Source organism: Lytechinus pictus, chromosome 5, assembly GCF_037042905.1.
Source record: "Lytechinus pictus isolate F3 Inbred chromosome 5, Lp3.0, whole genome shotgun sequence".
NCBI lineage: Eukaryota > Metazoa > Echinodermata > Echinoidea > Temnopleuroida > Toxopneustidae > Lytechinus > Lytechinus pictus.
In genome coordinates this window covers 48,733,017-48,760,194 of record NC_087249.1, presented here as the reverse complement: position 1 = coordinate 48,760,194, position 27,178 = coordinate 48,733,017, and the positions used below count along the sequence as shown (strand labels likewise).

The 27,178-nt window shown below is 36.0% G+C and overlaps 1 protein-coding gene across 1 annotated transcript; it reads left to right on the top strand.

Annotated features, from left to right (window-relative positions):
- The first annotated feature begins 18,038 nt into the window (after window positions 1–18,038).
- LOC129261156 (lengsin-like) lies at window positions 18,039–23,320 on the top strand. The gene has a single exon (XM_054899213.2). The coding sequence runs from the start codon at window positions 18,044–18,046 to the stop codon at window positions 19,379–19,381; it is 1,338 nt and encodes a 445-aa protein (XP_054755188.1). The 5' UTR covers window positions 18,039–18,043; the 3' UTR covers window positions 19,382–23,320.
- Window positions 23,321–27,178: the final 3,858 nt, after the last annotated feature.

Here is a 27,178-nt window from a genome sequence, read left to right as displayed (position 1 = left end):
ATAAAACAAACTAATGAAAAAAAATCGCGATTAGATCATATAGATTCCATTAATAATTTATGTATTTGTGAATTTTTAGCCTCTTGTTTCATTCACCTTACTTTTTTATTATTCATTTCCCCATGTCCTTTTTAAAAAAAATTTTCCCCTATTTTTCTATCTTTTTTTACTATTGGCAAGCGGCGGGAGTCCTCGTAACCAAGAGAACTCGTCCTGGTTACGGGACTGCGATTGTTACATTTTGTTTATTGCCAGAAACTTTAAAGATGAACTGTAATTCTGTGGCCCGGTTATTCGGTTTTCTCATTCCAACTTTGAACAAGAACGACAATAAAATTACAGTTTCCGTTTCCTGTTTATGTTTTTCACATTTTTTTTTGGGGGGGTGGCAAATTAAACTATGCGTTCCACATTTATCTTTATTTATTAAAAAAAGGTTATACGAATACCTAAATATGGAATTTCCTAAGCTAACAAATAAATACTGCAATTTGTAACTTAATTTAACTTCCGTAACGAAGATTGACAAGGGTAAATGCCACTCGAGGATTTGATGGTAAAGTATCTTGGGATTCCCAGAATTGGTCATGCATTGCTTAGGATCTTGCTTAGGATTACTTAGGACCAGAAACTTGTAAGATGAACTACAATTCTGTGGCCCGGTTATTCGGTTTTCTCATTCCAACTGTGAACAAGAACGACAACAAAAATGACAGTTGTCCGTTTCCTGTTGTGTTTTTATTTTATTTTTTTATTTTTTTTTTGGGGGGGGAGGGAAATTAAGCAATGCGTTCCACATTCATCTTCAATAAACTAAAAGAAAAATGTTATACCAATACCTTAATATGGATTTTCCTAAGCTAACAGAATAAGTAGTGCAATTTGTAACTTGATTTTAACTTCCGTAACGAAGGTTGACAAGGTTAAATGCCATCGAGAGGATTTAATGGTAAACTATATTTTGATTCCCAGCATTGGTCATGCGTTGCTTAGGATCTCAGGTTATGGATGAAAGTTATTTTAAGGTTGCCTCATTCAAATTATGAACATTAAACTAAACGAAAGATGAGCAATGATTTTTATGGTACTTTTTGTTAAATGTTATTTGGTAAAATCCTGCTTCTGAAAAAGAATATTGAATATTTTTGCTATCTTGCAAACATTTTTGCTTCAGTAAATAAAACTGTTGATACCACACTGAAACTAAATGGTGTGCATTTCTATTTCAATCATTTCAAAAGTGATTTAATTGAGTAACATAAGTGAACAATGCTAACGATTTAACCTCCGTAACGTTGACATACAGTGCTTGAGTTAATCCGGTCAGTACTTCAAATTGACGCAACAGCGACATGCCCCTTTTCTGTTGCCACTTTCTCATACATGGTACTTTCACAATATGTATTTTTCAACCCATTTTCTAGACTTCATTTTTACGATTTTTCCTCCCATCAATTGTAGCATTTTTCTGAGAATGACCCGCCAACACTTACAGAGCGCGCGAAGCGCGCTCCCTAGGGGGTGGGTGCAGGGAGGGGGAGTTTCCCCCTCCCTTGCGAAGCTTTTGGTGTTTCATAAATTAAAATGAAAAGGAGCCGTCTCTCTTGTCTTTAGTACCTATATATCAGCTCCAATTCAGTTGACTATATTGTGATTTTGAACATTGTTTTCAAAAAAGATTGTGAACGCACAAAAAAGGAATACAATGGAGGAAATTAAAATGATAATAACCCCGTGCGAAGCGCGGAAACTAAAGCGTTTTATCAATTGTTTTGCCATGAAAAGGGTCCCGAGAAAACGGTATTCTCAAACACATATTGGATACTTCCCTTGGAAAGATCAGATTTGATTACAAACAATTTAGCGACAGTGCATATCTTTAACTCGCAAAACAGAGGAGAAGAAGTGTATATGCCGGGAGGAAGATATTCCTCCCCGCGCAGAACAACGAAACTCTGAAATTTCAAAGGGCAGACGTTTCATCAAATGCAGATATCTCCAATACCCGATCGGCTCTAATTCAATTAATTTTCTAAGATTATTGAACTTCATTACAAGGAAAATAGTGCGCAAAAAGTTGAAACTTCTGTGATTTATTGAAATTATATAAAAAGGATACCTAATTTCTTTGACTTATCCTGAAGCGCTTCATTTTGAATTATAAAGAAACTTTGGTGTCATTCAAAATTTCAAACTGAGGGCGCAAAACAGGACAGGAGATGAATGTGCAGGGAAATGACATGAAGTTTAATAGAATTTGATAAAAAATATTGTACTTTTTTATTTAATAAGATACGAATTTTATACCTTCCTCTTTTTAAATTAGGAACCTGTTTGCCCCAAAAATTATGGTTGTTTAGTAATGAGCTGAAAAGCGGGAGAAGTTGACTTTATGGAGGTGACGGCAGAAATTGATATAAAGATTTCACCCAACCGGAGCCGACCCGACCAGAAGTTGCGCGATCAATAAAAAAAAAAGATAACTTCATATACTTCGGCCTAACCATGCCCTAATGTATACATTTGAACTTTACCCGGCAAGAAACACATATATAGCTGAGGTGGAAAAACAGGGTTAGAGAAAGGGTGGGGGGAACAATGGAGATCTTCAATATTGTCATTTAACCGCGCGCAGCGCGGAAGCAAAATTCATATATAAATCTAGAGCAAGAGTGAAGGAGTTTCTCTTTTGAGAAAAAAAAAGAATAAAAAGAAAAAAAAAACTCAAAGCTATACCTTTCTTCCCTTTCCTCCCTTCCCTTTTCCTTTTCTCCTCTCTTTTTTCTCTTTTTTTCATTTTGGGGACGTTTTTTTTTTTTTGGGGGGGGGGGGGGGGGCGACCGCCCCCACCGCCCCCCTGGCTTGTTTGAATTATATTTCAATTAGAGATTTGAAAATAAGGACCAACTTGACTGAACCATAGATATAATCCTCAGCGGTTATTCCACATATTCAGGAAAAAAATAAAATTATGGGGAAATATATAAAATGATATCGAGGCCCTATATCGACGTTACACCCGACCCACATTATTATTTTTATTGTTCTTTTGGTAGGCCTATTTAGTTAGTGAGATAGTGGTTATTACCATGTGAAATGGCCATATTATGGAAAGATATACGATCAAACTGAATAACATTATTTACAGAACTTTATCCAATAAATTACTTATTCCATAGGATAGCCAGTTTTCTGAAACTCGGCATGCTGAGCTGTATACTAGGCCCATGGTTTCGATTGAATCAAATTATCTCGGGACACGCAGGATCTCTCCATGTACATGACCAGTGAACTGAACTCTTCATGACCTTTAGGAGGCCCGGTATACAAGATCATTGCATGCAATGTATCTGTTGACCTTATTACGTAACGTCTCCACACGCACTATTCAACACAAACACACACACTCATACCGTACACCCACGCACAAGTGAATGAAATTCCCGGCCAGTCCTACTGCATACACAGAACATACATCCAACGTGCACACTGTACTAGTCTACGAATTCAGACACAATTAACCCAAAGACTGTTTATATATCATTTTAGTGAGAATTAAATCAATGCATTTCCAAAACATAAACAGGATGCACAATCTTGGAATTTTCTTTGAATGTAAGGGTTCTTTCTGTTGGTTTCATTTTCCTTTCTTTTCTTTTGAATCATTAGAATCGTAAAATAAAACTTTTTGTCAATCTGAAACAACATGAGCTGAGGCTAATACGCGGGAAGTCGGAGAAGAACAAAAAAAAGAAGTTTTTCCAATTCTAATTCTGTGCTGTACGTTATATTCATTCTGATTTATAAATTGTTCCAGTGTTATATTAGCAATCAGAGAGCAGATACTTATTTGCAACAGCTAATATCGTGGTTGCATTTTTTTAATGGGGAAGATGGGACGGTCGAGGTTTGTTATATGCAAGCGGCCCCCATGCCAGCCAAGGGCAAGTTCAAACTTCAAGGAAGGTAGGAATGAGGTACGTACTCCTAATATCGATCAAGGCTGTTTAGATCTAAAGTCTGCTCTGCCGTTCGTTGTAATGTGATGCAATCATGCAAGGAAAGTCTGGAAACGGCAATGTATCTACGACTATGAGCTTTGTAAAACCATAGAGCTGTAATAGCTCTATGGTAAAACTGATTGACAACGCAATTGTGTAGCGAGGACTACATTATCGTTCTCGCGTAGCACACGCACGGCAGAGGCGGTGGTGCGCATTTTGAGTGTCTGCATGCAGCTACGTTTCAAAAAGCTGGGTATCCCGACAAAGTAAAATCCACACATGTAAGAGCATAATTTATCATGAAAAACACCTTTTCATTTCATATCATCCACATCATGACTGTTTTAGGACATACACATTCATATAATATACAAATTAATTAGAATGGTGACATGCCGATTTTGAGGAATTACCAAAACTATCCACCCTCTTTAAGTAAGGGATATAATACTAACTATAGATTGAGGTTGCGTTGAAACCATAGCAAACCCTTTATTTGCTTGTCAGAATTGTCATGATTAATTGAACCTAAAATAATTCATGAATTCATCAACAATACACCATGTGTAATGTATTAAAAAAATCGAAAAATTCTTTCAACTTGAGTTCAGTGCTATATAGCAGATGTTTTTTTGTAAACCCCCCCCCCCCCCAGGAAAGAAAATAAACCTTATGGAAGTTGATTGTACATGTCGTTGTAATTCTAATCACATTCCGTAAAATTTCAGTTTGAATTGCTTATAAAGATATGCCGGGCCAAGTAGGTCCATACACTTGTTTTTGCTATTTTTTTAAAGCAACTTGCTCTCTCTCCCCATGGGGTATCCGCAGTTTATATTGTTTCAGTTTTACACGTGCTTGTTCTCTGTTGCATTCGTTGCATTCTTAGTTTACACATTTTTTTTTTTTTTTTTTTTTTAGTGTTTTTGCTCTAACATTTCTCCCTCTTTTTCATTCTCTTGCTCTCTATTTCATTCTTAATTCTTTCTTTCTCTCACTCTTTCTAACACACACACACTCTCTCTCTCTCTCTATCCCTCCCCCCCTCTCTCTCTCTCCTAGCTTTTGCTTGTTAAGTGGAGAGTTCGTATCTTGTCTGTGACTTTTTTTTTATCTTGATCTACAACCACCCTTTTTTCTGTTTCTGCTGCAAATTTTCGTAACTCTCTTCTTTCTCTTGTCTTCTTAATCTTGCTTTACCTCTCGATCACAGAGAGCACGAATAATGGCTAATTCAGTTCTGGCAACTATTCTCTTCAACCGATTATAATTCCTTGCTCCAAATGGCCAGTGTCAATTATGATTTAGCTTTTAATACTCTTAGAGATGACGAATTATTCGATTTGTTTAGATCTCCTCCCACTAACATAACTCCTTCAAACCCTACAGGTACATACGATAATTTCATTACTGACATCATCAACTCATCGGCTGAAGAACTTACATTTGAATTCGATCGCAATGACCCTGCAGATACCTCCCTTTCTCAATTTAACGACATTGTTAAGAAGCTTCAATCCGATGCATTCTCCTTACTTCATTCATGGACCTATTTCGTAATAGGTCCATGCTTCATTTGAACATAAGAAGCTTGAGTAAGCACTTTGATGACCTACAATCAGTGGCGTAACTACGGGGGGGCATGGGGGGCACGTGCCCCCCCCCCCCCCCCCCCATCGGCTGACCAAAAAAAACGGGGAAAAGGAGAAAAAGAGGGAGAAAGGAAGAGAAACGAAGTGGGAAAGAAGACATTATTGTTCATTATAAATCATAATTATGTTATGTTATATTACATAAGAAACATTTTTTTTCATAACTTTATGAAACATAATTTGCTCAGGGCCTATGCCCTCATTGTTCCTGGTGCTCGCATTGTCTGTTTACCGAGATATATAATCCTGTTATACTAAAACCTCCCGTTTTCAAGTCAATATACACCAAACTGCCAAATATATTTCCTCGCACTTCGAGTTATTGTTTTATGTACAATAGTATGCTTCTTTTTCATGACTACTTAAAGTGATTGCCCCATTTTAAGGTCTTGATATACAACATTTCCTGTCCGTGCTTACGTTCGCAGTAGTGGATTGGTGAAATATGTCTGCTCTCCATGGATTCCTAGAATCAGTCCTTAAATGTCCCTCTTTCTAATCTGAATATCAAAAATTTTCAGCTCGCACTTCGCGCTCGCATAATTTGGTTAGTGAACTACGTATGGTCTTCGTGAATTTCTACAAACAAGCCTTAAAATGCCCCTCTTCAGGTCTGAATTTCCTAAATTTTCAGCTCGCGCTTCGCGCTCGCAAGATTTGATTAGTGAGATGGGTATGTTAATCATGATTACAAGTGCTTTATGTGCATGTTTAGATGTAATTCTAACAAAATCAGCAAGCGCTTATTGGCACTCGCATTAGATGACTATGGTGAGATGTGTATACTCTTAATGCATTCCTAAAATATAATCCTTAAAATCTTTCTGTTTTGGGGTCAATATTTACAAAAATTTCAGCTCGCGCTTCGCGCTCGCATTATTTAGCAAGACAGGTACATATCATGATTACAAAAGATTGATTATAATGTCCCTTTTTAGGTCTAAATATCAAAAATTTTAAGCTCGCGCTTCGCGCTCGCATTATTTGACCAGTGAGAGACATATCCGTTTAATGGCACTGTCCTTAAAATGTCTCTATTAGGTATACCTGGTAGCTGGGCGCCATTCGCGCGCTCACTTAGTGACTCAAAACTTTTGCTGGTGCCCCCCCCCCCAATGCCGTGACCCACGGTACTGCCTACAATTAATTTTGAATAATCCAATTCCAAAACCTTTGTCTGGTATAGGTCTTACAGAGACGTGGCTAACACAGGACACTAACCTCCCATTTTCTTTAAATAACTATAACTTCATTAACAAAAAACAGACTAGGCAAAACAGGTGGAGGCGTTGCTCTATACATTCATCACAGTTTTCGCTACTATGTCCATGAGAACATTTCTATTGTCAATGAATTTATTGAGTCCCTTTTTATAGAAATTGACATATCTGGTGCCAGGAATGTAATTGTAGGTGTCGTTTATCGACCTCCAAATTCCAATGCAAATGATTTTACCTCGTATTTATCTGACTTGTTAAATTGTTCCACTTTTACCAACGAAGATTTTTTTATTATGGGGGACTTCAATATAAATATACTGAAATTTACAAACAATAACATTACACACCAGCTTGTTGAAACTTTTTTAGCGGCCTCTTTCCTACCACTTGTCTCCAAACCAACTCGTGTCGCAAACTTATCTGCTACGCTAATTGACATCTTCTCTAATATTATACCTCATCCTGATTCATGCATAATTTTGTCCGATATTACCGATCATTATCCTATTATGACTTCTTACAAACTAGCACAATCGTCTTTTCGACAAGGTGCTTGTTCCTCAAGACGTAGCGTCAATTCAAGCAATTTAAACAGATTAAGTGCTAGTCTTGAAAATATGGATTGGTCTTGTATTTATGACATAGAAGAGGTTAACTCTCGTTACGATAAATTTTGCGATTTGCTTTTAGGTCAATTTGACATTCACCTTCCTAAACGGAGAAATGACAAGATGAATCATAAAAAGTCCCCGAGACTACCTTGGATTTCCAAATCCATACTTTGTTCAATTAATCGAAAAAATAATCTTTATTATAAATATAAAGCAAAAGGAACGGAAAATACCAAATTGAAATACACATCTTATAAAAACACTTTGACTAAAATCATTCGTATCGAAAAGAAAAGATACTTCGAAAATAAATTACAACTACATAAACATGATATGCGAAACACTTGGAAAATTCTCAAGCAAGCTATGAATGTTTCAGAAAATAAAGATGTTATTTCAGAAGTTAAATCAAACAACGAGATTATTCAACAGCCTCTCAACATCGCTAATATATTTAATGACCATTTTTCATCGATCGGAAATAACCTTGCTATGGATATAGCGCCCTCATACAAACAATTCACCGAATTTCTTGGCACACCCAATCCAAATTTAATATTTTTGACCCCGACATCCCCTTATGAAATTATGGATATTGTCTCTAATCTTGATAATAAAAGAAGCTCTGGTTATGATGATATCAACAACGTTATACTTAAAACTATAATTCCATATATTGTTGATCCTCTTGCTTACATTTTCAATTTGTCTTTACTTCATGGACAAGTTCCTGATTCCATGAAAATTGCAAAAGTCATTCCCATTTATAAGAAAGGAGATAGACTGAATATTAACAATTATCGACCTATCGGCTCCCTACTACCATGTCTTTCTAAAACTCTGGAGAAACTCATATATACCCGAACGATTAAAATTTTGAATGATAATAACATTTTTTCAAATTTCCAGTTTGGATTTAGAGAAAAGCACAGTACAATTCACGCCTTATTATCCTTTGTTGAAAAAGTTGCTCATGCTGTCGATAAATCTTCACACATGGTCGGTATTTTCCTGGACTTCTCCAAGGCCTTCGACACTATTAATCATGACATCTCACTTCATAAATTATCGCATTATGGCATATACGTGGGAAGGCCTTAGAGTGGTTCAGCAATTACCTCTCTAACAGAAAACAATTTGTTTTTCTTAATGACCATTCCTCTAACTTGTGTAATATTAATTGTGGTGTGCCACAAGGAAGTATTCTGGGACCCCTCTTGTTTATTTTATATATAAATGATTTTTGCAGAGCATCTAATATTTTATCTTTCATTATTTTGCTGACGACACAAATCTATTCTTCTCTCACAATGATCCGCTTACACTTGTTAACAAAATAAACTCTGAATTAACTAATATTTTGAATTGGATCAGATCTAACAAATTATCAATTAACCTTAAAAAAACTAAATACATTTTATTCAGTAATACCATGATAGATTTCTTACCTTTTGACATTTTTATTGAAGATTTTCAATTGGAAAGTGTCTCCTCAATTAAATTTTTGGGAGTTCATGTAGATAACAAACTCTCCTGGAAATGCCATATTGATAATATATGTAAAACAATATCCCGAAATTTAGGCATCATAAATAGGTTGAAAACGTTTATTCCTGTTACTTCTCTACTTACATTATATTCTTCTCTTATATTACCATATATCAACTATGGGATCCTTGTTGGGGCAATACCCACCAAAGTTTACTTAACAAAATATTATTTTATTACAAAAAAAGCCCTTCGTATTATTTCATTCTCACACCCCCGTTCTCACATTGATCCGCTTTTCCTTGATTATACAATTTTAAAGATTCGTTACAAGACTTATACCAATTTCAGCTTGGACAGTTTATGTGCATATATAAAAACAATATGGTTCCTTTTGCATTTCATGATTTGTTTTCTCAAAATAACAGTTTTCATAGGTATCCTACCAGACAAGCCGATAACTTTCATCTACCTATCTTAAGAACTCGTTTTGCGCAAAATACTTTTATTTTCACTGCCCCCAAATTTTGGAATTCACTCCATAAAGATGTTCAACAGGCCCCCTCTATCCACTCCTTTAAGAGAAAACTAAAAATATTTCTGTTACTGTCTTACCAAAGTAATTAATTAGTTTGTTTATTTTAGTATTGTCTAAGCACGCTATTAAGTCACACTCTCTTTGATCTACGTTTGCACTCTCGTGCTTGCCCCCCCCCCCTCTCTCTTTCTGACCCTCTGTCTCCACATAATATGCGTGTGCGTGTGCCTCCCTCTCTATCTGTCTCTTCCCCCACTTATTTTTGCCCTCTCCCTCTCTCGCCCCCCCTTTCAGTACTTTATTCCTTCTCTCTCCCCTCTATTCTTCGTCATGTCTTTGTTTTCTTTTTAGTTTTTAGTATCGTCCCGTATCTCTGTCATCTTTTTATCATTTCTCGCTATTACTCACTATCCTATTATTATTTCCAATATTCTATTTTAACTTATTGTATATACACTTGCGAATGAGTCCCATTTTTCAAATGTTTGATATACTATCTTAGGGGATCCACGCTCTACAAGCAATGCTTTTTAGTGGATCCCCTCATTTCCATATCAGATTCTGCTAAACCTATTTTACAAATGTTTTGGAACTTGTAATTGATTTGTAATCATTGTTATCATATTTCATTTGTATTTGTTTATATTTATAATGTATGTTTGATTTGTATTTGCTTATAATGTTGATAATGGAAATGGAAAATAAAACTTGAACTTGAATATTTTTTTAAGCGGTGTCTTTTCTTTTCTTTCATTTATTTCTAATTTTTCAAGCGGCGCCTTTTCTTTCTTTTTTTAAATTTATTATTTTATATTAGGGGGGCGCGCACCCCCTGTGCCCCCCCCCCCCTGGATCCGCCACTGAAAGGTGTTGTAATTTTCTCATTTTGCATCCGATTTTGAGGCAATGTTCTGTTATGCTCGTTGGATTTTTCTCTCTTCATTCATATCAACTTTTCGTTGGGGTGGAACTGTCATTTTAGATGCATAGCCCGTTTTTCATATTGACGTGGTAAAAATATCAAGTTTTCAGATTGGAATACATGTATAAAAGAATTTTAGCTCGCGCTTCGCACTCGCATCATTTATTCAACAAGATACCCTCATTTTCATGATTACAAACAGTGAATAGAATATCCCGTTTCTAGGTTTAAACCTCAAACATGTAAACAAGAAAAATCAGCTCACGCTTTACGTTCGCAATATTCGTTTATTGGACTCATATCTTGTTCTCTAATTAAAAAAAAGTGCTTAGAATGTCATTTAAAATTTCTAGCTCGCATTTCGCGCTTGCAAATACTTTAATTAGGTACCAATATATCCCGTGAAAAACATACAAAAAGTGATTCGAATGCCGTTTTTTAGGTCTAAATCGCCCAAAATTGCACCTCGCGCTCCACGGTCGTATACTTTGTTATTTATGATGTGTTAAGACTCTACTTGCGGGGCCGGAATGTCAAAGATATCACTTCGCGCTGCGCTTGCATCAAGTGTATTATTGGATACCCATATCCTAATCATGGTTATAAACATTCCAAAACAGGTCCCCTTTCAGGTCAATATATAATTAATTTCTGCTCCTGCTTCGCGCTCGCATTAATAAACTATTTGGTTATATATACGCATCTTGATACTGAATACAAATAATGTTCACAATGTTCAATTTTCAGGTCTAAATAGCTCGTGCTCGCATTATTTATTTATTTTTATAAGATACCTTATCAAATACAAAATATGTTAATTAGACCATAATAATGCGTGTTATAATATTACTATTAAGATTACTCGCCCTGCTTTATTGCATAGATTCCATGACCTTTGCTCCGGCGACAATCGCTCCGATGGAATATGTGCAAGTTAAGCCAAACCTAAAACCTAACCTCCAAACCTGATCAGGGGGCGTTTCATGAAAGGACTTGTCGGACGTTTTATCCGACAAGTCCCATTTTATCCGACAGTTACCATAGGAACAGTGCCTATCAGCCAATCAAAATCATGGAAAGATGTTAGATCTGACAACTTGTCGGATGAAAATATTGATGAAACGCACCCCTGAGATATTCAGACCGGAACAAGTGCCGCAGGAGTAGCTGTCGTGTCACCCCCAACATGATACAATTTTCGTCTATTGCATGATGCCAGACATGGCCCTGGGAAGCGGAGGTATTTGTATTCATTTATTCTCCGAAATTCACAATAAAAACATAAGTGTACACAGGAATATAACCATAAAAGCAAGATATAAAATGACAACCAAAGAGACATGAAGATATAGTGAAATCGGAAGGACACCCAGTTCAGCTCTGCCGATAGACAATTCCTCGAAGGGGTGGAGGTGCTGAAGCACCCCAAGCATGCCAAGATTTTTGACGGGGTGCTGCGTTTGTTATTTACCACAAGGCCTTCCATAGGCAGCGCCCTCTGGAAATCAAGTTGACAAGCAAGCAATTGGGGGCGAATCGACCGAGCGCCAAAAATTGTTTTAGTTTTTAGACCCTCAAAAGCTTCAATACCCTTTTGTAAAATGAAGATTCAGAAATTTTGTTTTTATTTCTCCCCTGTTCGCTCTCTTGCGTTTTCTGCGCCCCTTCAAATGTTTCTTTCGAACCAGTCTTTAACCTTTAAAATAATGATGCAAGTCTGTAGACCCCGTTATGCCTGTAAATATGTAGTTTCAGAACTATTTCATTTATAGGGACCAACCTAAGAAATTATGAGAGGAAACATACGAAGAAACAAAACGATTGAGCTTTAAAACTTTTTTTTGGCATCCACAGATATATTAAAAACCGAAAATAAGACAAATGAGATACCTGCCAAAGCTGTTGTACGTGTATAATTTCTCACATTTGTATCATTTTCGGAGAGGGGGGGGGGTGTTGCACCCACAAATGTAATAACACCCACAAATGTAATAACACTTTACCCACAAATGTAATAACACTTTACCCACAAAATTTAATAATTTCACCCACAAATGTAATAATGCACTTTACCCACAAATGTAATAAATTTGAAGGGATTTTTATCGAATCCGTTTCTAAACTAAAATCCTATAGTAATGCGTTCATATAGCACAAAAGTGCAGTCTTTTTTCCAGACACGGTTAATTAAAAAATTATAATATAAGTCCAAAGTCTTTTTTCCAGACCCGGTTGTTTCAAAAATTATAATATAAGTCCAAAGTCTTTTTTCCAGACCCGGTTATGTCAAAAATTATAATATAAGTCCGAACTAAGATACGATAATGATATTCCAGTGGAATAAAAATGAGAATCGAGCTTAGTCTTTTCTCCAGACCCAGTTTATTAAAACTGGTGGAGTTAATGTCTTTCTTGTTGTTTTAACTTATACATATGCGCTAAGAGTAAATTGAGAAGCAAGCGTAGCCTTTCTCCAAACCCGGTTATTTAAAACTAAAAACTAAAACCCTATAGTAATGCATAGCACAAAAGTGCAGTCTTTTTTCCAGACCCAGTTAATTAAAAAATTATAATATAAGTCCAAAGTCTTTTTTCCAGACCCGGTTGTTTCAAAAATCATAATAAAAGTCCAGTCTTTTTTCCAGACCCGGTTATTTTAAGAATTATAATATAAGTCCAAACTAAGATACGATAATGATATTCCAGTGGAATAAAAATGAGATTCGAGCGTAGTCTTTTCTCCAGACCCGGTTACTTAAAACTAAAAACTAAAACCCTATAGTAATGCGTTCATATAGCACAAAAGTGCAAAGTCTTTTTTCCAGACCCGGTTATTTCAAAAATTATAATATAAGTCCAAACTAAGATACCATAATGATATTCCAGTGGAATAAAAATGAAAATCGAGCTTAGTCTTTTCTCCAAACCCTGTTATTCCAAAATTATAAATACCAATACAACTACAACAGTATAAAGACCCCATAATATTATTAATGCTGGATAACATGGACATATAGCGTAGTCTTTCAGCCAGACCCAATTATTTTTTTTCTTCAAAATAACGCTAATAGTAATAATAAAAAAAACTCAAAATCTAAGACCAAACAATCCTTCAACCTAAGAACCCGTTTTAAAAAGAGGTTTAGAGCATTGTCTTTATTCCAGACCTAATCATTAAAAAAATTACGAAAATTAAATCTTCTAACGTAAAACCCTATCATATTCTTATTCTTGTGGAATAGCACGAGTTTTAAAACGTACTCTTTCCTCCAGACCGGGTTATTTAAAAAATGAATTAAAAAAACTTCAAATCTAAGACCAATCTTCAAAAGTTACACCTAGTAAAAAAATATGTCTTTACCCTACACCCAGTTTTTTTTTAATAATACAAAGACCCCGACAAAACATTGTAATAATGCAAGGGTAAAGCAAACATCCTTTCTCCAGACTTGGTTATTATTTGAAAAAATAAAATAGCTTTTATAAATATTCTAAAACGAATACCCAATAATCTAATTACTGTGGAATAACATGAAGATCGATTGTAGACTTTTCTCCAGACACAGTTATTTCAAGAATAAAGAAAGCAATAAATCCCAAGCCCCAACAATGAATCTAAGAACCAACAATCCTCCAAGTTAAGACCATGTAGAAAAGCACATGTTTAGAGCGTTGTATTTATTCCAGACCCAGTCATTTAAAAAATAATTTAAACAATCTTAAAAACATAAGACTTTGTCATATTCTTATTCCTGTGGAATAATAGGAGTATTATGCTTAGTCTTTCGTCTAGACCCGGTTATTTAAAAGATAAACAAATATTGAAAAAAAATCAAAGCTAAGACCAATCTTCAAAATTAAACCCAGTTAATATGCTTGGAGTTAGAGTGTTGTCTTAACCCCACATCCAGTTCTCTTAAAAATACAAATTAAGCGAAACATTAATCTTAAAACTTAGACCCCAGCATCTTCCAAACTATAAAAACCCTGTGATAACGCATACCAAAAAAACGACAAATTAATCATAGGCGAAAATATTCATATCTAAATGATACGCGCCTTAAAACCCTAGATAACAACAACAACAACAGCGTTATTCTACATCAATGATATTGTGGGGTCTTTGTTAATTTGTTTGTTTGTTTCTATTTTTTCTTATAATTTCCTATTTTGAAATAACTGAGTCTGGAGCAAAGACTACCTCATATTTCCATGCTATTCAATGTTGATAAGATTGCAAGGTCTTTGTTTTGTTGTTGTTGTGTTTTTAATGATTTTTATAACTGGGTCTGGAGGAAAGACAACGCTATATTTCCATGTTATTCAACATAAATAGGATCGTGGGTCTTTGTTTTTTTAGATTATTATTAAAGGAGAATGAAACTCTTGGAGCAAGTTAGCTTTTGTGAAAGCAGAAAAATCAAAGAATAAGATCAACAAAAGTTTGAGTAAAATAGGACTAGCAATAGAAGAGTTATGAGCATTTGAATGTCGAGATCACTAATGCTATGGAGATCCTTCCATTGGTAATGCGACCAAGATCTATGATGTCACAGATGAACAACTCTCCCCTTTTGGACACTGAAAATATACCCCAAAACATCTCTTTTTGCTCATTCTAATCATATGACAAACGATTCATCAATGATATAATGTTGTGAAACCTCTGTACTTGTCCTCTCATAAAGAGAACACCTCACCTTGTGATAGACTCTATAAAAGTGAGAATATAAGTGAAATAAGTACTAAAGTAATGAGGGAGTTGTACGTGTGTGACATCACAGATCTTGGTCGCATTGCCAATGGGAGGATCTACATGGCATTAGTGATCTCAATATTCAAATGCTCATAACTTTCTTATTATTCATTCAATCTTCCTCAAACTTTCAACAATATGTTTCTTTGATTTTTTTCTTTGATATGGATTCAGCTGGTTTCAAGGGTTTCATTCTCCTTTAATTCATTATTATTATTCATCATTTGTTATTTGAAAGATCTGGGTCTGGATGAAAGACTACGCTATATTTCCATGTTATTTAACATTAATAAGAGAGTGGGACTTTGTTACTTTTTGACTCTATAAGAAATGATTTGTAATTTTAAAATAAGTGGGTCTGGATGGAAGACTACGCTATATTTCCATGTTATTCAACATTAATAAGATTGTGGGGCCTTTGTTTTATTATTATTATATATCTTTTTTTACGATTTGTTATTTTAAAATAACTGGGTCTTGAAGAAAGACTACACTAATTTTCAAGTTATTCAACATCAATGAGATTGTGGGGTCTTTGTTAATATTGTTCTTTATGATTTGCTATTTTGAAATAACCGGGGCAGGAACAAAGACTACACCATATTCAATGTTGAAGTTTGCGGGGTCTGTTTTTGGTTGTTGTTGTTTTGTTTTTGAATGATTTTTTATAACTGGGTCTGGAGGAAAGACTATGCTATTTTTACATTTTGTTCAACATTAATAAGATCGTGGGGTCTTTGTTTTTTATATTATTTTTTTTGCTATTTGAAATATTTGGGTCTGGAGGAAAGACTACGCTAAACTTCTATGTTATTCAACATTAAGAAGAATTAATTTTGGGATTTTTTTTTGGAAGATTGTTTAAATGTTTTATATAACCGGGTCTATAGAAAAAAGACTGTGACTTTGCGCTATATGAACGCATTACTGTAGGGTTTTAGTTTAGAACAGATTCGTCAAAAATCCCTTCATTTTTATAACATTTGTGGGTAAAGCCATCATTACATTTGTGGGCGATAAAAAATTATTACATTTGTGGGTAAAGTGCATTATTACATTTGTGGGTAAAGGGTTTTAGTTTTTAGTTTTAAGTAACCGGGTCTGGAGAAAAGACTAAGCTTGATTCTCAATTTACTCTTAGCGCATATATTCACAATATGCGCCGTATAAGTTAAAACAACAACAAAGACATTAATTCCACCAGTTTTAATTAACTGGGTCTGGAGAAAAGACTAAGCTCGATTCACATTTTTATTCCACTGGAATATCATTATCGTATTTTGGTTTTGACTTATATTATAATTTTTGACATAACTGGGTCTGGAAAAAAGACTTTGGACTTATATTGTAACTTTTGAAACAACCGGGTCTGGAAAAAAGACTTTGGACTATATTATAATTTTTTAAACAACCGGGTCTGGAAAAAAGACTTTGGACTGATATTATAATTTTTGAATTAACCGGGTCTGGAAAAAAGACTTTGCACTTTTGTGCTATACGAACGTATTACTATAGGATTTTAGTTTAGAACGGATTCGCCAAAAATCCCTTCAAATTTATTACATTTGTGGGTAAAGTCATTATTACATTTGTGGGCGATTAAAAATGATTACATTTGTGGGTAAAGTGCATTATTACATTTGTGGGTGAAATTATTAAATTTGTGGGTAGTGTTATTAGATTTGTGGGCGTTATTACATTTGTGGGCGATTATTACATTTGTGGGTGTAACAGGGTGGCATGCAATCATCCCCACTTTTCAGAGTTGGGTCACTCACGGGGTCACAAGCCTTGAAGCCTACACGTGTATTGTTACGAAGGTCATAAATATCCCCTGCTGCAGTGTGAATGGATACGTGTTTATTATATCCCGGGACTGCGCCGGGCATAACTTTTCTACTGTGAATGCATTTATAGCGGGTTTATAGCGGTGTCACCGTCCCGCGACAGCACCGGGATAAATTTGAAACCAGTGTGAAGATGGTATAATACCGTCTTCACACTGGCCTCGAACACCGCTACAGTCCCGGGACTGCCCTGCCTGGAGCAGTGTTGCCTTCAGTGTGAATTCTCGAACCCGCAATAAAGGCTGGGATAACCTCGCCCCGCTTTAACTCCGCAACAAACTTTTGCTCGGCTTGCTAGGCAAGCCGTAGTAATAGCCCCGGGACAGCCCCGCGAATGCGATGTTCCTTCATTGTGAAGGCACACCGCTACCACACCGAGATAAACCACTTGTGATATGTTAACTATAATGTGGGGGCGTCGTGGTCATGTCTCTCTTCTTTCAATCTGTAGGACGTGGGTTCGATTCCCCGCCCTCACGTATTTCTATTTCCGGTGTATCAGAGTCGGGTCACTCACATGATCACAGGCCTACACAAATTATATTGTCATAAAAAGCACCTGCTGCAGAGTGAATTGATATATGAAATTTATCCCGGGACTGTGCCGGGATAACATTTTTACCATGTCTACTGTTATTGCATTTATAGTGGTTTATAACGCATTTACAGCGGTGTCGCCGTCCCGCGACAGCGCCGGGATAAAATTTGAATGCCATCATGAAGACGGTATATGCTGGGGGCCTGGATTCGATTCCCGGCAGAGACATTTGGCCTCACCAATGTTAAACTACGCCTAATACCAATTATTGTTCTCTTCATTCATTCTTGCACCAAATTTTTCTCCTTTCTGTTAAAAAAAAATGTTTTGTGCCCTTCCCCCGCAAAAGTTGGTTCCCCTTTTCCATTAGATAGAACAGTTCACATAATCTTTTTTATTTGAGCAGATGATATTCACAAGGGGAAATTATTCATTTAAACTCTTTTAATGCCCCACAGCTCACCAAGATGAGTCTGAACCAAGTACTTGAGGAAATTGAGGAGAAGGGGATCACTGCAGTGAGATTTGAGCAGACTGACTTAAATGGAGTGGCCCGGTCGAAGCTGATCCCTTCCCGTCACTTCAAGGACAAAGCAGAAGGGGTAAACTTCTACTTGGGTCATATCGGTTTGGACGTCCAAGCCGGTGCGGTCTCCGGGACTGGGTTTCGCGAGGAAGTTGGCCATTGCGACGCTGTCATGCTGCCTGACTTCAGCACATTCAAGGTACTTCCATGGGCGGAGAAAACGGCCCGTATTCTGATTGAGCCGACTTACAAAGGCGAGTATGTATCCGCTCATCCGAGGGTTGCAGCACGTAGGCAACTGGAGAGGCTGAAAGACCTCGGGTACTCCCTGTTTTCTGCTCATGAACACGAGTTTTATGTTGTGGACAAGGATACCAAGAATCCAGTCCACAGTGACATCAATGTCCGAGCCACACTAAGGATGGTTCCGATACGGAACTTCCTCAAACAGATTATGGAGGAGATGCCGATTGCTGGTGTTGATATTGAACAAGTCGAAACAGAATTAGGCCCTGGACAACTGGAGATAACATACAGACCAGCCTTCGGGATTAGAGCTGCAGACAACGCCTTCACTTTCAAGACTGGCATCAAAGAGATCGCACTTCTCCACGGATACCAAGCTTCGTTCATGTCAAAACCCTATCCCAACGAGAGTGGATCTTCCGCACACTTCTGTCATTCCTTGTATCTTGCGGATGAGAAAACGCCCGTATTCTATGATGCCAGCCACCCCACTGGTCTGTCCGAGGTAGGCGAGAACTGGGCTGCAGGAATACTTGCCCATGCTCCTGCGATCGAAGTCCTCATGGCTTCCTCAGTGAATTGCTTGAAGCGAGTCGGTGCTCCTTTCTCCCCGAAAAATGCCACCTGGGGTATAGAAAACCGCTTTGCCATGCTGCGTGTCAAGATCAACGGCGACAAGGGCACCTATATGGAGAACCGTGCAGGAGCCGCTGGTGCCAACTGCTACCTGATACTGGCTGCGACCGTTGCTGCGGGAATAGATGGCATCATCAATAAGTACAAGCTTCCTGCAGAGGTTACCAATCCAGGTGAAAGCCATGAGGAAGTCACACGCACGGCTGCCGAATTGCCAAACAACATGGAATCCGCTCTGGAAGCTCTTCTTAATGATGAGGTGATAAGAAATGCCTTTGGTGATGATTTTATCAAGTGTTTCAGTGCTATGAAGATGCATGAGGTCAATTTGGCTAAACGGGCTAAAGCTAGAGGTCAAGAGAACTGGGAATTCGATTTTTACTTTGAATATCTATGAAACAAAAAAGAGATATATATTTTGGATGTATATAGAGGTTCATTTCAATATTAAGGATATTAAGGAAATTTTGAGCGTAATGAAATAATTTTGTTGAACAGTGTGAGATGAGAATCGTTTTCTACCGTCCATCATGCGGGTCACTTCATATTTACCATTTTTTGCAATCAGAAATTGGGGTCATTCGTTATTCATAAAATAGAAAAAGGATCACAAACACATACACAGTAAAAAATACTCATATAACCTTGTTTACCATGTGAACTGATCAAGTATAATGGTTAACATGAAGCAAAATGTTATACGGAACGCATGGGGGCGCTAGTCCTAATGGGAGAAGAAGGTTGCAGGCCAGCTTCATGAGATATTATTTATTAGTGCGAAAATTATATTTTTCATATGCAGCCCCGTCGCTAGGGTTTTCAATAAGGGGATGTGAATCCTTCTTTCCTTTGCTCAAAAAATGACAAGCAAAATTGTAGGGCATTTCGTCCCCGAAAACCTTTTTTTTTTTTTTTGGCTTTTCACCCCCCCCCCCCCGGCTACGGGCATTATCTACAATAGCTATCGCGAAGTTCGGGGGGGGGGGGGCGACTCGAATTAAAACGTGATACCTATGTGCCACAACAAAGTCGAAAATCGGGGGCTCTGGAACTAAATCTTGGTCTTAAAATGAGGGTCTCCGGAACGGCTCTTGGCTGAACGATTGCTAAAAATGCAATGCTCTGGGACTGACCACATCAAAAATGGGGGTCTCCGAACTAATTTATCGTACATGGTAGCGGCTAGACAGCGCACTGTCCAGAACGAGAAACACAAATTTGAGGGTCTCTGGAATGGAGAAAAAATAGGATTTTCTATGGCTTTCTAAATGGGTGATGCTCTGGAACGGAAATTTAGGCTGAAAATGGGGGTCTCGATCACGACACATACGTATTTATACAAATAGCCCCCCCCCCCCCCGGGCACGAAGTGTCCCGTATTTCGACTGCCAAAATCTGGTCACCTTGCTGTCACCTCTTGTTATATGAATAGCAGTTCAATACGGACCCTCCTTTTCAACTGTGAATAGCGACCCTTATGAATACCAAGCCTTGGGAAAAGCAACCCTATATGAATATGGAACCTCAAACCTAGGTTGTTTGTTTGATGTATAATAAATCATTAATGTTTTGTTAATTGTGTTTTGTATTTGAAGAGCTCACTTGCCAAAGGGGTTAGGTCCATTTTTCATCAAATTTGATTTTTATGTCTCAATGTATAGATTTTTAGTAGCTCTATAAGATTAGATACCAAAAGAAAAGTTAAAATTCCCATTAAAAAGTGAGCTAAAATGGCATACAAAAATCAATCTTTTTCAAAAGGGGTTAGGTCCACACAGATTATTTGGGGAAAAGAATATCTTAAAAACTATGAAGACAGGTAGATTTCTTATATACCCAATTTTATGTTCTCATGGTAGGGTATCATGAAAATTCAGTTTCGCATAAGAATATTGCAATATGGGAGAATTAAGAAAATTATTTTCTTGGAGTGGACCTTACCCCTTTTGCAACCAAACTCTTTTGAAGAACTCATTTTGTCAAAAGGGGTTAGGTCCATTTTTCATAAATTTTATTGTTTTCTGTCTCTAAACCTCTAAATTTTAGTCGCTCTGATGATACCAAAGAAAATTTGAAATTGAAATGAAAACGTGAATGAAAGTGGCAAAGAAAAATCACATTTTTAATCAAAAGAGATTGGATTCATTTCAGTTTGCTTGCGAAAGGGGTTAGGTCCACAATGAAATTTTTTTTTAAAAATATATAGAAAAAAATGAAAACAGGTAGATTTCTTTTATACCCAATTTTATGTTCACATGATAGGGTAGTACATCATGACAATTTAGTTTCTCATAAAAATATTGCAATAAGTGAGAATAAAAAAAACATGGGGCTTTCTCGGAATGGTCCTAAGTGGACCTAACCCCTTTTGCAACTAAACTCTTCATTTATATATTATCGCCTTGATGATGATAATGATCATGATGATGATGAAGAAGAAGAAGATGATGATGATGGAGATGGAGATGATGATGATGATGATGGAGATGAAGATGATGATGATGGAGATGATGATAATGGTGGTGGTGGTGGTGGTGGTTGTTATAGTAAGGATGCAATCCTGGAAGTGGTGATGATTAATGTGTATAGAATAGCATAGTAGAAAGAATGAAAATAATGAAATAACAATCTTTATGAATAGCGGGTTGACCCTGTGATAGATGTAACTATAAATGTATATGCATTCAAATGTTATATTTTTGTTAACTGATTTTGTTTCGGGGCGGGATAATACTTACTTTGATATATTTATGCAAAATCAAGTTGTTTATGATAATGAGTCGGGCTACGAGTGTGTACTAAATGTTGTTATAATTTATGATTTCGCATGAAACTTGTTTTCTTCTTGACATCATTGTATCATATTTAGTGAATTGATTTAAATGATGTAAATATTAACTTTATTAATCGGGGTATAGTGAATTGGCTCGCTAAATGAGTGGCTAGTATTACGAACAAGAAGAGTTTATTTGCAGTATATGCATAATTTTTTCCATAAATTTCAATTTCCATGAAAATAGACTCCCTGTTGATTTTGTTTAATATTCTACTGCAAATGAATGAATGGTATAGCTTTGTAAGCTGATACAAAATAGAAATGTCATCAACATGTGAACAATAGATGACATTTTCCCCTCTTTTCAAAGGTTAGTTCCACACGAATTTGTTGGCAAAGAGATTTTGTCGAGGAGTGGTGGGGGTGGACAGGAGTTTAATATGCCTAACTGATTCGAAGGATATTTTGAGCCCCGCCGCGCCCCCGCTTTTACATGTTATATTAATTCTCTGTCAAGATGAAGGTGGTTTGGGTTGACTACAGACCGACAGAAGGACCCTTTTTTGGCTTCGGAAGTGACTACCAAAAGTGCATGATGTTGCAGCTAGTTATTTATTTTGATCGAATGTACACCTTATTATTTTGCTGAGATATGTGAGAGAATGCTTCCTTTTAAAGGAATATGCTCAAAGCAGAATAATATTATTTCAACTGATGGGATAAAATCAGATAAATATATCGAAATTGGCCGACAAGGAAGAACAAAGTTTAATATTTTGAAGTTTTGCATTCCGGTGGCGGATCCAGGGGGGCACAGCCGGCCCGTGCCCCCCCCCCCCCCTTGAGAGCCATAATAAAAATGTGTAATGTAAATATACGGTTTTTGCCAAGACCTTTGTTTTCTTGTCAAATTTACATCGTGAAAATGTCCCCCCCCCCTTGGAAAATCCTGGATCCCCCCCCCCCCGGTTTCTGCACGTGTTACCGTTCTTAGCATGACTTCATGAATATGCAATGAGCAAACTGATGATCTTCTCCTCTCTTTTTTTGTACATTAATTCTATGAATATTTATTCAAATTGTGTCCTTCAAGATAATAGGAAACTAGGAATTAGAAACTAGTGCTTTGATTTATAGCGCAAGATGAAATGCGTATATGCGGCGGAAGCGGGTGGGGCGGGGGTATAGGCTGCACGTCTCCCCTGAATCTTTATGCTTCCCCCGCCAATGCTGAAACGTCACAAAGGAGACATTATTTAAGACACATGCATAAAATAAGTGCATGAAATAAGTATGATTTCATGGAAAGTGGATGATCAGCCCACTTAATGCTTATTCATGATGTCATGCGCATAATACCTGTTTTCGTTACTTAAAAAAATCAGATAAAAAAAATCAGCGTTGTGCTTGTTAAGTTTTACTCCATTTATTCAGATATTTATATTTTCAGCCTGGAATACCCACTAAAGGTCGATTTTTAAAGACAGTTTATGAAACATTTGACGACTAAGAGCATGTGATGTATTCTGATTATGAAATAATATAGCATTTATAAGAGTCTATTATTTTCCTTTTTTGCTTATCTTCATTTTGCTTGTAGACATGTTTGCTTATGACAATTATTATTCCATCAAAAATTGTTGATAGTTTAAATCCAGAACACGAACCCCAGTTTTTTTTAGTATGTTTGACACCTCTTGTTTTCTTGAATTCCTCTACGTGAAATTATTTAGAAAATTTTGTGATTTTTTAAAATAAAGTGCTGCAGTTTTTTACTTCTTATTTTTTTATAGAAATTTCAATTTTTGAGATATGTTTCCATCTTTGACATATTTTTTTTTCAGAATTGAAGGTGTGCTGCTCGCCGCAAACGTATTTCGCCCGTTTGTGCATGAGTGAACTTCAAAGCGCGACAGCAAAATATCAAGCACATGAACCCATTTTTGTTTTTCATTATTTTTTATTTATTTCTTTTACCCTTCCACTGGGTTCCTTAATTGACAATACAAAAACACTTCTTCACAAAACATTTTGATACATATACAAAAATATTTCACAAAAGATCAGTTCATACAATGCATCCATGAATCGTAGAGGTAGAAGGGTAGACTAAAAAAACATTAAGGGAGTTGAAACCACTTTTTTTTTAAATTCTTTTCTTTAAGATTTGTTTTGGCTATGTATACTTCTCCACATCATAATAATTTTGTCATCACTATCAAGATCTTTTCAAAGTATGGTATTTGATGCTTACATTTAGCTAAATAAATATCTTTTCTTACAATGATCAAAACACAATTTAAGGCATTGTTATGGCGTCCAAGTAAACCACACAATTTATTTTGATTTGTGAGTTTTTTTTTTTTTTGTCTTGATAAAAAACCATTGTTCAAGTTTGAACTAAATTTGTTCTGAAAAAGGACAATCACAATATACAGTGCGTATCAAAAAAAAGTTTACACTTAACATTGGTACAGATCCATTTAAGCAAATGACGATATAACTGTCGAAAAATATTTCCGCTTGAGTGAGCACCACTTACTTTTGAAAAGTTAGTGAAAAATGATTTGCGCAGAACTTTGAAATAGTTATGCGAATAAAAGTAGACCTTAATCATGAAGAACACGTAGAATTTAGCTAGTAAAATTGATTTGAAGATATCTTTTACCTTTTTAAACTTGTTTCCTTGTCCAATACACTTCGAAGAGTGCATTGCGCCCCACCCCACGACCCCACAAACCGAGGCCATCGTGACGATATTTGCTTTACACTGAGCTGTGATTTACATGAAATGACTTGGGCTTGATTTTGAATTTGTTTATCATTGTCAAGCTTAGACAAAGTGTGGAGAAACAAGTATTAAATGAAAAATGAAATGTAAACCCACTTTCAATGATAAAACTTGTGAAAAATTGCTGGAGATGTCTGATACAAACTTTTGTTCAGATTCAGTTATGTCCTCAGATCCAGCTTGCACAAAAAGGGTAAAGGTCGTGCTTACAAAGTGTTGACATTCCAATTTGGATGGCAAAATTGTTACAAAATGCTTGAATGTATCCGTTTTATTTCAATTGACTAAAAGTGCAAGGGAAATGTATGGGAAATGTTCGCAGGGTAAGTTTGATTTTTCTCTTGACACAGCATGAAAACGAGCATTTCTGCGCAAACAGATTTCTGCGAGCTTTACAAAAATGGACAGTGCTCACTCAAGTGTAACATTCTGTCAAAACTTTTACTTTCATCAGATAGATGAGACCCAAACCCAAGATTATATGTGAAAAAATTACCCACATTTTGTATATTTTTTAATTCCCAATGCTTTTTCAAAGTGTAAACTTTTTTTTGATACGCACTGTATATGTACAAGTGTCTTATATTAACACTGTTTTTACAAAACGAAGGCCTACAATTTCTATCAGCAACTAAATTGAACTTAAACAATGAATATTTCATATGAAGTATCATGTTTATTATTTTATATTGAAACCATCTCATGCTAACATCAACAATTGACTAAATATGAATTATACAATATGACATTCAATTTCTTTATGTTTTAAAAGTGATCGATAAATATGGGAACACCCTTTCCTTATTTGTTATATAACAAGTAATGCTTCTGGTATAATACATGTAGGTTCTGTCAACTTTTTTATCACATTCTTTTCAAAACCAGCCCGGATGGCATTGCATATTCCATAAAAATGAATGAAATTAATTTGTATATCAATTTTATTCTGAAGTAGTAAATGAGAAAGAAGTACCATCATTATTAAAATATCATTGACGTAGCATATACCTTTCTTACACCAACCGTCATATTGTAGAATTGTTATTCCAAAGAGGTTGAGAAGCAATATTAGTGGTAGAAAAAGTAGGTTTTCTATTTTTGTAGTTGTTGTTATTTGGAATATTTAGGTGATTTCTATGCAAAAGAGGACCCTGGGAACGATTTATTTTTTTTCACAGGGGGTAAATACTTTCCAACATGTAAGAGTGCAAAAGCGGTAGACTTTGCGAGGGAGCGGAGTGACCCGGGGTCTGGGGTCTGCCCCCCTCCCCCCCCCCTCTCAGGGTTAGAGACATTGCAGATACTGAAATAAATTTGACAATTTTAAAGTGCTTTCAATTCTTAATTCAATGTGAAAGTATAAATAATGGCCGGCACTTTTTCAGTGCTTAAAAGACAAGTCCACCCCAACAAAAATTTGATTTGAATAAAAAGAGAAAAATCCAACGAGCATAGCACTGAAAATTTTATCAAAATCGGATGTAAAATAAGGAAGTTATGACATTTTAAAGTTTTGCTTAATTTCACAAAACAGTTATATGCACATCCTGGTCGGTATGCAAATGAGGAGACTGATGACGTCATCCACTCACTATTTCTTTTGTATTTTATTATATGAGATATGAAATATTCTAATTTTCTCCTCATTGTCAAGTGAAAAAGTTATTAATTCCTCCCTGAACATGTGGAATTAGCATTAATTGTTTAATACTATATGGTTCAGTCGAGTCGGTCCCTATGGTCAAATCTGTAAAAAATGAAATATTGTATAATTCAAACAATAAAAAACAAAAGAAATAGTGAGTGATGGACATCATTGACTGACTCATTTGCATGTTACTGAGTGGTGCATATCACTGTTTTGTGAAAAATAAGCGAAACTTTAAAATGCCATAACTTTCTTATTTTACATCCGATTTTGATAAAATTTTCAGTGTTATGCTAGTTTGATTTTTCTCTACTTATTCAAATCAACATTTGCTGGGGTGGACTTGACCTTTAAAAGGGATTGACGCCCCTGCTCATGATATTCTATAAAGAGTACGACTAAACTCATTGGCCCGTATTCTGAAGTCGGGTTTAACTTAAACTCAGGTTTAAAGTTGTGGTTTAAGTATGGGAAGCCAAAAGTATCAAAATTTGTATTAAGTTGTATGTTTCTTATGTTTTCTCTGCTCTTTCCTGATTCATCGATGGTGAGGACAATCATCTATTTATACTTCCTACACAATTATGAATGATTTGAGAGCCGAATGAGCTGAAGTATGATATATCTACTCGATTATGTTTTCAGATTCAGATTCATATTTATTTCCAACAGAAATAACATAAATATTGATACAAATCATTTTCATACATTGTAACAAATATTTGCGATACAAATCATTGTCATTATAATCATAGTAAAAAACATCCATGATAATTAACATGTAAAGATATATACAAAATGTGGTGCATTTCGTAGACAAATTATAATATATAATTCAAATAGAAAAAAAAAGTATCTGTGGAAATAGGAGATTCACTCAAAAGCAAAGCTTGTATAATGTGAACCTCCCGCAAGGAAGAGAAAAGAGGAGAGAGAGAGAGAAAGAAAGAGGGGGGGGGGGAGAGACGCAATGGTTGTT

Bases quoted from the DNA above. Each gene is read 5' to 3' on its own strand.
- LOC129261156 (XM_054899213.2), top strand. From the start codon at position 18,044: ATGAGTCTGAACCAAGTACTTGAGGAAATTGAGGAGAAGGGGATCACT.